Here is a 15,045-nt window from a genome sequence, read left to right as displayed (position 1 = left end):
AGGATAGTTTAAAAAAGAAAAAGAAGTCAAAAGATGCAACTGAGAAAGAAAAGGTAATTTATATTTTATGTTGCCTTTTTTATATTTATATATATATATATATTTAATATTATTTATTTATTTTTGACTGCGCTGGGTCTTCATTGCTTTTTGTGGACTTTCTCTAGTTGCAGCAAGTGGTAGCTCCTCTTTGTTGCCGTTTATGGACTTCTCACTTGTTACAGGCTTGGAGGCGTGTGGGCTTCAGTAGTTGTGGCACACAGGCTCAGTAGTTATAGTACATGGGCTTAGTTGCTCTGTGGCATGTGGAATCTTCCCAGACCAGGGATTGAACCCATGTCCCTTGCACTGACAGGTGTATTCTTCCCACTGAGCCACCAGGGAAATCCCTACATTGTTTTAATTTAAGATACTTCATTTCCTTTAAGAGTTGCTTCAAGAAATTAACAATAAAGCATTCCCTTTTTAACTTAAGAGATTTCTTCTGCTTATTGGGTTCGTTATTGAAGGTAGAAGATCAGAAGTGTATTCCTGCAGAGAATTTGTATACATGTAATGTATTATTTCAAAATTGAAATAATGATGATTTTAAACATTGCATTTGTTTCCTCACTTCATTTTAAAGAAGGTCCTTTTAATGAAAGAACATAGATTTCTGTTTCAAATTGAGTATACTATAGATAATTTGAAAAATCTTTCTTCTACTATAAGTAGATGTTTTATCTTCATTTATAGCTTATCTATGCTTAATGCTAAATTTATGCCTATCTAAGTATCTAATTTATAATTTTTAGTCTTTCTGATTCCCCGGAGAAGGAAATGGCAACCCACTCCAGTGTTCTTGCCTGGGAAATCCCATGGACAGAGGAGCCTGGCGGGCTGCAGTCCATGGGGTCACAAAGAGTCGAACACAACTTAGCAACTGAGCACACGTGCAATCTTTCTAAAGCCTAAAGAAAGCATTACTAACAAAAGAAAACTAAATACCAGTGTCACCAAAGTTTATTCAGTCTTTTTATATCATTCCAATGGACGTGAAGTTGGGCAAATTCTGGGAGATGGCGAGGGACAGGGAGGCCTGGTGTGCTGCAGTTCATGGGGTCGCAAAGAGTCGGACACAACTTGGTGACTGAACAACAACAAAAATTGAGGTGAAATTCACATAATATGCTGTGAACCATCTTTAAATTATAATTTGGTGGTACTTAGTTTATGTACAATGTCGGGCATTGATCTGCTCTTTAGTTTCAAGACTTTTTGATAATTCCATTAAAAATACCCATACTCATTAAGTACTCAATTTCTTTCTCTCTTCTCCTCATCCTGTGTTAGCCTCCAGTCTGCTTTATGTCTCTGTGGGTTTATATGTTCTGGCTATATCATATAAAAGCAGTTATAACTGTATATGACCTTCTGTGACTGGCTGCTTTCCCTTAGTCGATAACGTTTTCTCTTGGATATTTATGTAGAAGAGGTTTCTTTTTTTTTTTCAGTTTGCAAATAAATACACCAAAAAAGAAGCTGGTTTCATTAATTCCAAGGATTCAAGGATATAACATTTATTAATTTAACTTGCCATATTAACTGGTCAAAGGAAGGAAACTGTAGTTATTTTCATAATTCCAATAGGGTGTGATATAGTTTCAACAGAAATTCCTGATTTTCAAAATCATTATAAAATAATAAGCGGTTACTTTCATGTGTTTAAAAAAAAATGTAAAACTGAAAACTGGCAGTTTACAAACATGAAATAACTAATAAAACGTCTGCACTATGATTTTGAAGTACTTCAAAATATACAAAATATAGAGTAATATATGCGTATTTAATAAATAACACATATACCCAGTAGAATTAACAAATGGTTTACATTTTGTCATGTCTTGTTTTATTGGCAGAAGTCTCTGTCACAGTCTCCTTCACTATAGGCAGCTGTTTTTGAAAGTACTATGTATCCTTCCCATTCACCTTTATATAAGTGTGTGTTCACACATATTTTCAAAATGGTATCGTGTTTTCTTCTGCAACTTGCTGTTTTTTCACGCAGCAGTACTGTTGACATTTATCCTTCTTGATACTCTGAAGTCTGTTTCTTCTACTTCTAATAGTCCATTATTTTAATGCACCACAGTTTGTATTTCCATTCTTTTGCTTGTAGACATCTAGGTTACTTTCTCTCTTCAGTAGTGCAAACAGTACTGCAGTGGCTATTTGTGATCTATTTCTCCTTTTCCTTAGCTTTTCATTGATTTTCTAAGGTATACCTGGGACTGTAATTTCTGGGTCCAGGGAACATATTGATACATTTAACTTGTCTGCATTTTACTCACCAAAGTGCTTATTTTCTAATTTACATTCCTACTAGTAATATATGATAGTACCCTTGTTCCTCATACATACTTACCACACTGTTAAGACCTCCTTTTTTGCTAGTTAATGTGTTGAGATGTCTGAGCCCCTTCATTTATTACCCATGCAGATTTCATTCTCTGTGGATTGCCTCTTCATGGTCTTGGCCCATTTTTCTTTCCAATCGGTGAGAGTTATATACCTTGATTGCTAATCTTTCAGACACATAGTTAACATCTCTTAAGAGAAGTCTACGGTTTCTCTTAATCTTATTTAGGATGTCTATTATAATCTTACAATGTTTTAATTTTCAGTCATATATATCAATCATTATTTTTAGCTCCATTTTTATTTTAAATTGTTCCAAAAGTGCTTGGCAATGCAATACCTAATTAGAAAATATAATGGAAAAATATATTTCATTTATAATATTTACAAAAAATATATAGGAAGATCTTAAAGAAATGAGCAGGAATAATTTAAAGAAAACTATACACATCTATTCAGAAACACATGAAAATTTAATAAAATTTTTGGGTGTGACTTGCCCTGCTAGAAGTTGAAACATTTTTCATATACTTTGATTAAAGCAATGTGGTATGGTACAGGAACAGAAAAAACAATGGAACATTGTAGAGTCCAGGAAAAATGGGTAGGTATTTGTGGAATTTAATATATGCCAGAGGTGGCATTTCTTGGGCCAAAGTGATTAACCATTTGAAAAATTTAAAGTTTAACACTCCTTAAGGCCAAATAAATTCCCAGATAAGTCAGAAATGTATGAAAATGTAGCTAGAGAAAGACATGGGTGAATATAATATCAGAGTAAGAAAGGCCTTTGCCTCAAAACCCAGGAACTTTTGACCATATAATTCAAATTCCGAATGGCAAAAAGACATTTAAGCTACGAACAAAGTTTAAATATATATGAACAGACTAAGAAAAACTACTAGGAATATGTAAGACAGAAAACTTGATCCTCAATAATTAAGGGAAGGAGAATACCTCACATGCATAAAAATAGGCAAAACACATGTGTATGTGTATGTGCTTAGTTGTGTCTGATTCTGCAACCCCAGCGACTGCAGCCTGCCAGGCTCCTCTGTCCAGGGCATTTTCCAGGCAAGAATACTGGAGTGGGTTGCCATTTCCTACTCCAGGGGATCTTCCCAACCTAAGTATTGAAACTGTGTCTCTTGCGTCTCCTGCAATGGCAAGGTAGATTGTTTACCACTGTGCCACCTGGGAAACCCAAAAAACATGTTTAGGCAATTCTTAAAGAAAATGTGAACTAGATTCTAATAATCTGAGATTGCTATGACTGATGAAAGAATCTGATGAAGAGGCTTTTTGGTGAGGTGTGATTGATGAATGAATGAAATAAACAATTTTGAGGGTTGTGGGAGAGGGAGACAATCATTTGGATGAAGGCTACTTTGGTTTTTGATTTAATCTTTATTGTATAAAGATTTTGCCCTCACATACCCTTTACTCTGTTTCAACTTTAATAGCAAAAACCTATATGTCTGCCCTCCAGAAGGAGATGGGTTAAGTAAATTGTGGGATATACTTTCAGTGATACATATTTTCAATGTATATCAAAAGTGGCCAAAAATAATGGTGTAATTGGCATGGAAAGATACTGTTGGGTGAAAAGAGTGGGTTACATAAACAGGTATTTATGTAAAGGCATGCATACACATATAGATGTTTCCCAAAATCCCTGTAGTGGGATTTGGGTGCATTTTCTTATAATGAATTATTTCTACCAAAATAATAAAGCTATTTACAGAAACAAATCACCTGTAATCTAACGTGTGTCATCACTTTTAGTTTATTTTCTTGTTTACATCTTCAAAATTGGGTTCATGCTATATAAAAAATGGTCATTTTTTCCTGTGTAAGATTAGGTGGTGAGCATTTTTTCTTTTATGTGGTTTTGTTTTTGTAATGAACTACTTCAAACATACAGATGAAGTATATAGAAAATATAAAATGACAACTGGCATATCCAGAATGCAGCTTTAATAAATCTTAGTGTTTTGTCGTTTTTGCTTTAGATGTTTTCAGAGTACTTCTCCCTTCTCCCAGTCTTACTCTCCTTTTCTCCCCCCCAGTTATACATTTTCTCATCATTAAATGCTTAGGGATTAAGTTTGGGGTTTTTGTTTTTTAATATGAATTTAACACTTTAAATGCATTAAAGTGCAGTGATCTTTTTAGATTCTTTTCTATAGCACTAGGCCTGTCTTATCCAACCCTGGATAGAGAAAAAAAGAGTTAGAATGCAAAGGACCCAAATCTTATACTGTATTTTCATTAACTCTTTAAGATTCTATCATGTTTAATTAAAGAAAATAAAGAGGATATTACATCTAAGTGGATGTATAGCTATTTCTTTTCAAGTTACTTAATAAAAGTAACTTTTATTGAAATTAGAAACTGATTCCTGATAATTGTCACCAATTTTAGACAGTTCTAAAATGAAAATGGGTAGTTTTTGTGATAATAGGAAAAATTTTTAAGTAGAACTTAGAAACGTAAAATTCTTCTGGCATACTATTATATCTAAGTCAATATACACATATTTATTTTTCATAGGACATTAAAGGGCTCAGCAAAAAAAGAAAGATGTATCCAGAAGATAAACCATTATCATCTGAGTCAGAGTCAGAATCAGAGTATACTGAGGTGGTAAGTATATAATTAAATCCATTTTCTTTACTTTAAAATATCTAGTTATTTGACTTAATAAATGAATTATTAAAAATAATTTTTCATAAGTATTTGACTTATTTTTCTAACGTTAAAGAAATGCCATTTAAGAGTAAAGTCTGTATTTTTACAGAAGATAGTAATACAGTTTTTATTTTTGATAATTATATTCCCACATACCTTTCCAATCTGAGAACTTTTATTTTTACTCTCCTAATATTTTCTTTAAATTTTACTACCATTTTGATGGCATGAAAAATACTGTATGGTACGTAGCACATTAAAACCCAGCATTCTGTTGTTTTGGTTTTGAGCTGCTCTTTAGGAAGCAGAAAAGTTATAAGGTAAAGCAGAAATGTTGACAAGACCTCAGTTTTCCTATCCATAAAATGAGGGACTATGATTAGGTAATCTAGACAGTCCTTTTTAGCTATAATATCCATATCTTAGATTTTGTACTCTATTGAAATTAAGAGTCCATTCTTAGTTCATTTTAGGTTTCTAAGTTATCATCTTTGATGTAGTCCTCTGCTTAGACTTGAATTCCTCATTTGAAAAATAAAACCTGTAGCAATTTTATAGCAATATTTATGTAGCAATATTTCACACGATTCCTTTAATGAATTTGTAGGTAATATAGCTTACCTGTACACATTTTTATATTATTGATAGTATCCCCTAAAGAAATAAAAATGAATAGAAGAAAATAATATATAATTTTATAAAATTATATTTTGGTATATAAGTATTTGAGCATAATAACACTAGAAGACATAAAATATTGAGCTGCAGCAAAATTCAGGCTATAGCAGGCAAATTGACCTCTGCCCTTAAAAAGCCATACAATAGCATTGTCATCAGTGACATTTTCAAAAATGGTAGACAATTCCCAGTAAAGCTCCGAATGAAACAAAATACAGTCTCCTTCTATTTACATGATGTTGCTCTTGTAGGATATTTACTATCCTGTCATTCTTGCATGTCTGCAGGGAGTTGGCTCCAGGACCCCTGTGGATATCAAAATCCGCAGGTGTTGTCTCTTACATAAAATGGCATAGTAGATACTTGTGTATAACCTATGCACATCCTCCCATATACTTTTAAGTTATCTATAGAGTACATATAATACCTAATACAATGTAAATGCTATATAAATGGTTGCTGGCATGTGGCCAATTCAAGTTTTGCTTTTTGAAACTTTTTGCCATTTTTTTTCCCCAAATTTAAAAAAAAAAATTTGTTTGTTTACTTCTGGCTGTGCTGACTCTCCATTGCTGGGTGGGCTTTTCTCTAGTTGCAGTGAGCAGGGGCTATTCTCTAGTTGCTACATGCAAGCTGCTCACTGCAGCAGCTTCTCCTGTGGAGCACGGGCCCTAGAGTGCGAGGGCTTCAGTAGTTGCAGCTCCTGGGCCCTATAGCATAGGCTCAATAGTTGTGGCACATGGGCACAGCTGATCCGCGGCATGTGGGATCTTCCCGGATGCATCCCTGGTATTGCAGGTGGATTCTTTACCACTGAGCCACCAGGGAATCCCCTTCCCAAATATTTTTGATCTGTGGTTGATTGAATCCATGGGTGCTGAGCCCATGGATATGGAGGGCCAACTGTATGTTAAAACCCAGTACAAAATACTTTGTGTTCATATTTTAATAAACTTGTTCAGTCACTCAGTCATGTCCAACTCTGCGACCCCATAGACTGCAGCACACCAAGCTTCCTTCACTGTCTCCTGAAGTTTGCTCATGTTCTTGTCCATTGAGTCAATGATGCCATCCAACCATTTCATCCTCTGTCATTCCCTTCTCTTCCTGCCCTCAATCTTCCCCAGCATCAGGATCTTCATATCAGGTAGCCAAATTCAGCTTCAGCATCAGTCCTTCAATGAATATTCAGGGTTGATTTCCTTGCGGATTGACTAGTTTGATCTCCTTGCTGTCCAAGGAACTCTCAAAAGTCTTCTCCAGCACCACAGTTTGAAAGCATCAATTCTTTGGCACTCAGCCTTCATTATGGTCCAACTCATATCCGTATATATGAGTACTGGAAAAACCATAGCTTTGACTATATGGACCTTGTTGGCAAAGTAATGTCTCTGCTTTTTAATACGCTGTCTAGGCTTGTCATTGCTTTCCTTCCGAGGGGCAAGCATCTTTTAATATTGTGGTTGCAGTCACCATTTTCCCCCATGTATTTGCCATGAAGTAATGAGACTGGAGGCCATGGTCTTAGTTTTATTGAATGGTGAGTTTTAAGCCAGCTTTTTCACTCTCCTCTTTCACCGTCATCAAGAGGCTTTTTAGTTTCTCTTCACTTTCTGCCATTGCTGCTGCTGCTGCTAAGTTGCTTCAGTTGTGTCCAACTCTGTGCGACCCCATAGACAGCAGCCCACCAGGCTTCCCCATCCATGGAATTTTCCAGGCAAGAGTGTTGGAGTGGGTTGCCATTGCCTTCTTCAATGCATGAAAGTGAAAAGTGAAAGTGAAGTCGCTCAGTCGTGTCCGACTCGTAGCGACCCCATGGACTGCAGCCTACCAGGCTCCTCGGTCCATGGGATTTTGCCATTAGGGTGATGTTATCTGCATATGAGGTTATTGATACTTCTCTCATCAATATTGATTTCAGCTTGTGATTCATCCAGCCTGGCATTTCAAGCATTATGTACTCTGCATATAAGTTAAATAAATAGGGTGACAGTATACACCCTTAATGTACTCCTTTCCCAATTTTGAACCAGTTAGTTGTTCGGTTCTAACTGTTGCTTCTTGACCTGTGTACAGGTTTCTCAGGAGGCAGGTCAGGTGGTCTGGTATTGCTGTCTCTTAGAATTTTGCACAGTTTGCTGTGATCCGTATAGTCAGAGACTTTAGTGTAGTCAATGAAGCAGAAGCAGATTTTTTTCTGGAATTCCCTTTCTTTTCTGTGATCCGGTGGATGTTGACAATTTGATATGTGGTTCCTCTGCCTTTTCTAAATCCAGCTTGTATATCTGGACGTTCTCGGTTCACATACTATTGAAGCCTAGCTTGAAGGATTTTGAGCATAACCCTGCTAGCATGTGAAATGAGCACAATTTTGCGGTAGTTTGAGCATTCTTTGGCATTGCTCTCTTTGGGATTGGAATGAAAACTGACCTTTTCCAGTCCCATAGCCGCTGCTGAGTTTTCCAAATTTGCTGGCATATTGAGTGCAGCACTTCAACAGCAACCTCTTTTAGGATTTTTTACTTTTTATAATTGGGTCCATTATATGAATGTCAAGCAGGCTATTATAAATTTATGTCAGGGCTATCCTAGACATTGCATGACAGCCCTCCCCTGTATTAACCTGGCCCTCCCCACTCAGTCATTGTGATGACAGAAATACCACCAGAAACAATATTTTTGTTTTCTAAGTGTTTTCATGAGAGAACTACCACCCCTGTTGAAAGCTAATAGTCTCTAATGTTTATTTGTTCTAGTCCTTTAGTCTGTTTTAGTTTGTTTGTTCTATTGTTAGTTACTTTTCATATATTTAACATATAGTAACCTAGCAGATAAACCAAACAATTGAATATTCGGCAATTTCTGCCGTTTAGTATTATAATATGTTGTATTAATTATGTATTTCTTAATATAAAATGTTATACTTGGATTTAACATTAATACACATCAGCTTTAGCAACTTTGAATGTAATGTAAATCCAGTGTATCACACTTTAAAATATTTAAATGAAATATTAACGGGGTAATGATTGTTACTTAAAAAGATTTTAATCAGTTCATTGATACATATATGTACATTTTATATATATATGTATATTCACATATAAAGCTACTATTTATTACCAACACCATAGGTAAGAAAACCACCTACCGTATTCCAGCCCGCTACCTTGAGGGTGGGTTTTACCTACATTTTACCAAGAGGCTACAACTGAGAGTAATACATAGCAGAGGTAGGATTCAGAGCTTGGTCTGTTTTCTTTCACAGCTCAAATTTTTTATCTACCGTACCTCTACTGCTGTTTTTAGGTGCTGAAAGAGTGGCTCAGTGGTAAAGAATCTGCCTGCAATGCAGGAGACCCAGGTTTGATTCCTGGGTCAGGAAGATCCCCTGGAGAAGGGAATGGCAACCCACTCCAGTATTCTTGCTTGGAGAATCCCATGGACAGAGGTGCCTGGTGAGCTACAGTCCATGGGGTCACAAAGAATTAAACACAACTGAGCGACTAACCTTTTCGCTCTCCTTGAAAAGTTTTTCATTGAATCCTTCCTGTGATTTAACATAGGTTTAAGGAACAACAAAGCAACTTAAAATGTTATCTCGTTGTCAAAATTTTTTACATAAAAATTTTATTTATTTATTTATTTTTTGATATTTTAAAGATGCAAGTTATATTAGTGAATGAAAAAAAAATGCCTTGGGTATAAGTTACATATTTAACTTTTCTCCACAAAAATTTTTATTCTGTAGGTACGAGTAAAAAAGAAGAAAAGCAGTGAAGAACGAGAAAAAGCAACAGCAAGTATCACTTATGTTTTTACGTGATAACAGTATAGCTGTTTTGTTTATTATAAACGTCATGATAAAGCATGATTGCCTTTCCTAGAACTAAATATTTATTGAGAAAGATTTAGTGTTCAGCAGCTTCACTTAATGAGTTGGAGAAAGTTAAACTGGCTCAGAATAAAAGGAAGCATATCCTGGTAGCATTTCAGTATTTCACTGTTAAAACTGTAAGCTTATACTTTGACTTCCTTAAACGATACTCGGAAACTTGAAACTAAAGTATGGTGATTCCCTCCATCTTCGAGAGTAGTTATTCCCAGATCTACCAAACCTGATACTAATAGAAAAAAGCTCTTGAAGCACAAGCTTCAGTGAAAAATAAGCAGGAGTGTGACAGCATAAATGATTCAGTAATAAAGATGAGTCTTGTCATTTCTAAAGCCAGCTCGACCACTGTGCAGGTTGACAAGTTGGAAGAAGAGAATAAGGAAAATGGACCTGGTATCCAGTGAGAAGCAGACCAGCCTAGAGAAAGTATATAGCAAATTACCAAAGAGAAATGGAGGTCATATCACCAGAGTAATTTAGGAGCACTCACATAAGTGTGGGCTGTGGCCTTTGAAGGCATTTTCTTAGGGAAAAGTAAAAGAAAAATGAACAGCATCATTTGTAGGTTTGAAAGTAACTACCCCCTCCTCAAAATGTCTTTAGCTCTTAAAATGAGAGTCCTCTGAAAAGAAGGTTCACCTGATAATGTATGATTCATAACATTTTATATGCTCTAAGATCAAGGAAACATTTAAGAGACTTTTTTCTTGAGTGGGAAAATAATTTGGGTGAAGACTGCTTTCATCTTTGGTTAGATTATTAAAACATAAAGTTAATTAATTTGGGATAATTGTAATTTGTATTTGCATACTTCACTGTTTCATGCATTCAGTTCCATGTATTTATTAAGCTTCTCTATGCAGGCACGGTTCTGTCTTGGTAGAGCTGTTATAATGGAATTCAAGATTGATAAGAGTGTGATAAATGAGAGGCTGACTGAGGGAGGCAAGGCCTGTTTGAGGAAGTAAAATTCAGCTGAAATCTGATTCACAAAAAAGAGCCAACCAGTAGATGAAAGGAAGACTATTCGAGACAAAGAGAAGAGCTCAGGACCTGTGGTGGAAGTGAGCTTGGTACATTTGAAGAAATGAAAAAAAGTAGGCTTGGCTCATCCATAGAAGACAAAGAAGAATAGCGTACAGTGAGGTTGGAAAGGAAGCAGAGGCCCTATCACAGAGCACACCGGGTTTTTATCAAAGCAAACAGGTGGCCTACATCAGCTTTACCTTTTTAAAATATTTGACAGAGGTGATGAGTAGACATTAATGAGAAACGCTATTATTTGTATTGCAGTGATAGTGGTGGAGATGGACTGGCCTGATAGATTCGTGATATGTTTTGGACTTAGGTGGTAGGACTTGCTTGGTGCTTCAGGGGTGGAAAATGGAGTTAAAAGAGTAGAGTCAAAGAAGCTTAGATTGTTTGGCTTAACTAAAATGATGAATTAATTAGTGGTGCCATTTACTAAAATGGTTGAGAAAGGATCTTGACAGAAAAATTAGGCATTTTTAATGGTAGTTTTAAATATGCATGGTGGAGCTATTAATGAGGCACTTGCAGTCTTCAGAGCCTAGGCTGGATATCAAGATTGGTTTGTAAGTGGTATTTAAAGCCTGTGATTGGGAAAGCATGTGGAAAAGAAGGAAGCCCACAAAGGTTGAGCAGAGGAAGAACCAGCAAAGGAACTGAGGTCTTTGTGTTAGAAGAAAAGCAGCAATGAGGTGTCATGGAAGCCAAGAAGAAAAGTGTTTTTAAGAACAGAGTGGCCAACAGTCCTTTTATGAAAAAGTAACCTGTACCCAAACTTACCTTTAGAAGTCCAAATATAAGATTTGGACTCTGTAACAGTCCTTGTATACTTGGACTTGTAATGAGAAGAACAATGGAAGTTATTTTAAGAGCCACAAAGTAGCAAAGGCCTTAGTGGGGACAAGGGGTGGAAAGTTCTTCTGGATTAGGAAATGGACAGGAAGCTTTGCTTTTGCCATCTCTGTGTGCCTCTTCCCTCTTTACTTTCTTCTCCTGGATATCAACACTAGTATACTACTTGATACCCCATTCCCACATATCTGTTTCTAAAAGGTCTGCCTTTCTCTTTTACATCAGAAAGTCAGGGTATAGCAAAATTTTAGCTTCCTTTGTCTAGTCACAATATGACTACTTTTACAATGGCCTTTCCCTCTAAAAATCAAGTGCTAAATAGACTTTTCAACTTTGCATCAGTATTTTGTACCAGTTAGTTGTTAAGTTAATGAAGTAGTCCTCCCAGCCTAGGCAGTACATAATATCTGTTCCTATTTACTTAAAAATAGGAGGTTTAGTGTATTTTTCCTTTGAGTGCTACCACTTTACAATTGTTTTACTGTGATGTGATGTTTCCTTTGCAGTAACTACAGTTACTGCAGCTTTAAAAATTAGATAACATAAAGTATAGCAGTTGATACCATAATTCAATTGAATTTATTTCCTATAGGAAATGTTGTTAGAAGCTACATTAATGGGCTACTGACATAGAGTTTTTCTTTATCTTTTGAAAATTGACAAGTACTTTCTTAGTCCTCATACAGTATTATTGAGACTTTTTGAGAAATGTTTTGGGTAACTTACTTGTTTGTGTGGATTGTTTGAAATGACTACATAGTAACTTAGAAGTACCATAGTGAAGTTGTTTTTAATTTGCAGATTTTCATGTAGCTATATCTAACACGGAACTATCTTTTCAGGAAAAAACAAAAAAGAAAAAGAAGCATAAGAAACACAGTAAGAAGAAGAAAAAGAAGGCTGCTAGTTCAAGTCCTGACTCACCGTAACATTAAGAAGAATCAGGATTCATTTACAAAGAAAGTGCAATGTCTAAGGAAATTTCAACTGTGAAAATTATGACATATTTACTAAAATGCATGAATTTTGTTTTTAAATTATTCCTGGACTATCAGTAGCCACTCAGATGCCACTGTGTGAAAGGGCCATAATTGTTGCCTGCTGCTTGAACATCTATTTTTTTCCCTCTTCCAGTAACTCTGGAAGGTAATACACTGCAGTCATACTAGTGGTTTAAGATATTTGGGAATAAATTTAATATTTTGACTAGAAGTATCTAATGATAAAATCAACAAAAACTGAATCTGTATACATCATTAAGATGTAATCAGAGATGACCAGATGACTCTAGTTAACCTTTTTTGAAGTAGGGATTACATTGCTATTTCAAAATCCTTACTCTTGTAGATAAGTGTATTTTAATTTTTCCCCTTTTTATTTACCTGGGGAAGGAGCTTTTAGGGGTGGGGGGTGGTTTGCTATCACTTTAGCTAGCAGAATAGCGTGCCTTTATCCTCACACACCTTATTTTTGTGGACACCGTAGCCATGCTTCATGGGGAGGTCAGAGCCAGGTGTGGCAGTCTTGCCCTTTACTGAGCTTAGTCACATCCTCGGACTCTGTCCCATGCTACTTTGAGTGAACCAGAGAAATAGCCTTTTACAGCATGAGAATGCCCCAAAAGCTCTGGGATTTACCTCCACTTCGATAATACTGAATGTTTTTTAGCATTAGAATGTGTTATAACATTTGAACTAATTTTGACTACATTTTGGCTTTGACAAGGAATCATTTCAGATAGACACTGGTACTTTTTGAACTTGATAGCTAAAGATTCTAAAATGCATGTTTTATACTGTTAAGTTTTAACCAGTCAGGAAAATTTTATGTAACCAGTGATAGTTCTTTTATTTTGTGTATGAGTTTTGTTTAGGCTGTAATGTTTAGCTTTTTATTAACTTCTTATTCTTGCTATCTTAAATTCCTTACTGTGTTTAACAGCATACTTGCCAAGCTATTTAGCATGTAAAAAGCAGGTTTTTGATTTTTTTTTTTTTTTTAACAGCTTCATATTGAAGCTGAGACTTACCATAAATAAGTTGAGTGGCAGGCCTGGTATGCTGTGTCTTGTTACATAAAACTATTGCCAGAATCCTAGTAAATATAACGTTTTAAAAGTTTGTATATTCACAACAGATAATGACAAGTTAAATTTACATGAGAATTACATTATTGCTTTTCCTGTGTCATATTTTACTAAGATTTTGTGCCTCATATCTCCTGCTGAACTGTTTACTAGTAATGTTAAAGAGAATTGATAAATCATTTTCACTTTACATTTTTATATAATCAGGTAACATAAAATATAATTTGATGTACAATTTTGCCTGTTACAGAGGGTGTGCTAATTATAGTGGCATATGCACAAAACATTTTGGCATGACAAGAAGCTGAATAAATAGCTATTTTACTTAAAAATAGCTGTGTTTTTATCAGCTCCCTTTGAGTCACAAGTTATAAACATTAACAAACACTATTAAGTATGAAATGGTAGATGGATAAGACATGTCACCAAAGTTTTAGCAAATTTCCCTGAATTTTATGCTTGAATTTTCATAATCTTTCCTCCTTAAAGAAATCTACAAGGTTTTGAGTACACAGCAAGTTGGGGAGACATTTTTTATCCTAAAAGAAGTTTCTCAGAATTGTTCGTGAAATGCTAAAGGATAGGACAAACTTTATCGGGTTACTTGTTGATCAGATTTGCTTTGAACATAAAAGTATACCTTTACAGACTGGTCCAGTATAGGATGATTATGTCCCACTAAAAGCAGCAGTTCATTTTATTAGACTGGAGAAGAAGGTGATTTGGCAAAAACTGTATTCTTTCCAGGTTGTGCTGACTGTCTAGGAAACTACTTTTTCATTGGTCTTCTTGTAGTAGCCTTAACAGTCTTCTAAAAGGTATACAAGAAAATTTGAGCAGGTGATATTATGTGCAAGTTAATAATATTTCTTTCTCCCTCCACCAAACTTGTTTTCTTAAATAATTATATACTAATTTTATAAACATAAAACATGTTATTTGGATAATGATGCCAAGGTAACTGCAACAAAATTGATGAGTGTCTGGGTTGAGAAATTGAATTTATACCTGGTGCTACCTTTTTCTGATTGTTTTGAATTTCGTTGGTTGCCCTTAGTATATTTAGGTGTTTAAAATACCCTAAGATTATTCTGAATTTATTTTATCCAGAGTATGGATTCATATTCCTCCAGTCAAGATGTGCTAAGAGCCTAATTTTCTTTTAATTTCATAGAGAACAATTGAGTAGCCACTAAGAATAGTTATTAAAACTTGCCAGTTTTCAACTTAAAATCAATGGACATTTGGCATTTCCTTAAGAAAAGTTTTGGGAGTTTTGTTTTTTCCCAGTTGTATTTGCCTAATTTGTTTTTATATGTTATTTAAAATTTAAGAATACATTGTTCTAGATTCTGAAAGTCATTTTAGTACTTTTTTTCCCTTGCCTTCCCACAGTGAAGACCAGCAGACATACACA

At 35.2% G+C, this 15,045-nt stretch overlaps 1 protein-coding gene across 15 annotated transcripts in view; it reads left to right on the top strand.

Moving 5' to 3' along the window:
- Nucleotides 1-13,960, top strand: part of FAM133B (family with sequence similarity 133 member B) — a 29,820-nt gene extending 15,860 nt beyond the window's left edge. For 2 of the 15 annotated variants that reach the window (XR_014066065.1, XR_014066063.1), the window contains 5 exons: nucleotides 3-53; nucleotides 4,951-5,043; nucleotides 9,518-9,565; nucleotides 10,525-10,867; nucleotides 12,385-13,960. Coding sequence is in view for 12 of the 15 variants with exons in the window: in XM_081531410.1 (XP_081387536.1) it covers nucleotides 3-53; nucleotides 4,951-5,043; nucleotides 9,518-9,565; nucleotides 12,385-12,471 (279 nt within the window). In the remaining 3 variants the exon portion in view is untranslated. Of the gene's footprint in view, nucleotides 1-2; nucleotides 54-4,950; nucleotides 5,044-9,517; nucleotides 9,570-10,524; nucleotides 10,868-12,384 lie in introns of all 15 variants that reach the window. The other 13 variants (XM_081531411.1, XM_081531405.1, XM_081531415.1 and 10 more) reach the window with 8 other exon arrangements.
- The last annotated feature ends 1,085 nt before the right edge of the window (nucleotides 13,961-15,045 follow it).

Source organism: Giraffa tippelskirchi, chromosome 10 (genome assembly GCF_054371585.1).
Source record: "Giraffa tippelskirchi isolate mGirTip1 chromosome 10, T2T-mGirTip1v1.2.pri, whole genome shotgun sequence".
Taxonomy (NCBI): domain Eukaryota; kingdom Metazoa; phylum Chordata; class Mammalia; order Artiodactyla; family Giraffidae; genus Giraffa; species Giraffa tippelskirchi.
This window is presented reverse-complemented; position numbering and strand designations above follow the sequence as displayed.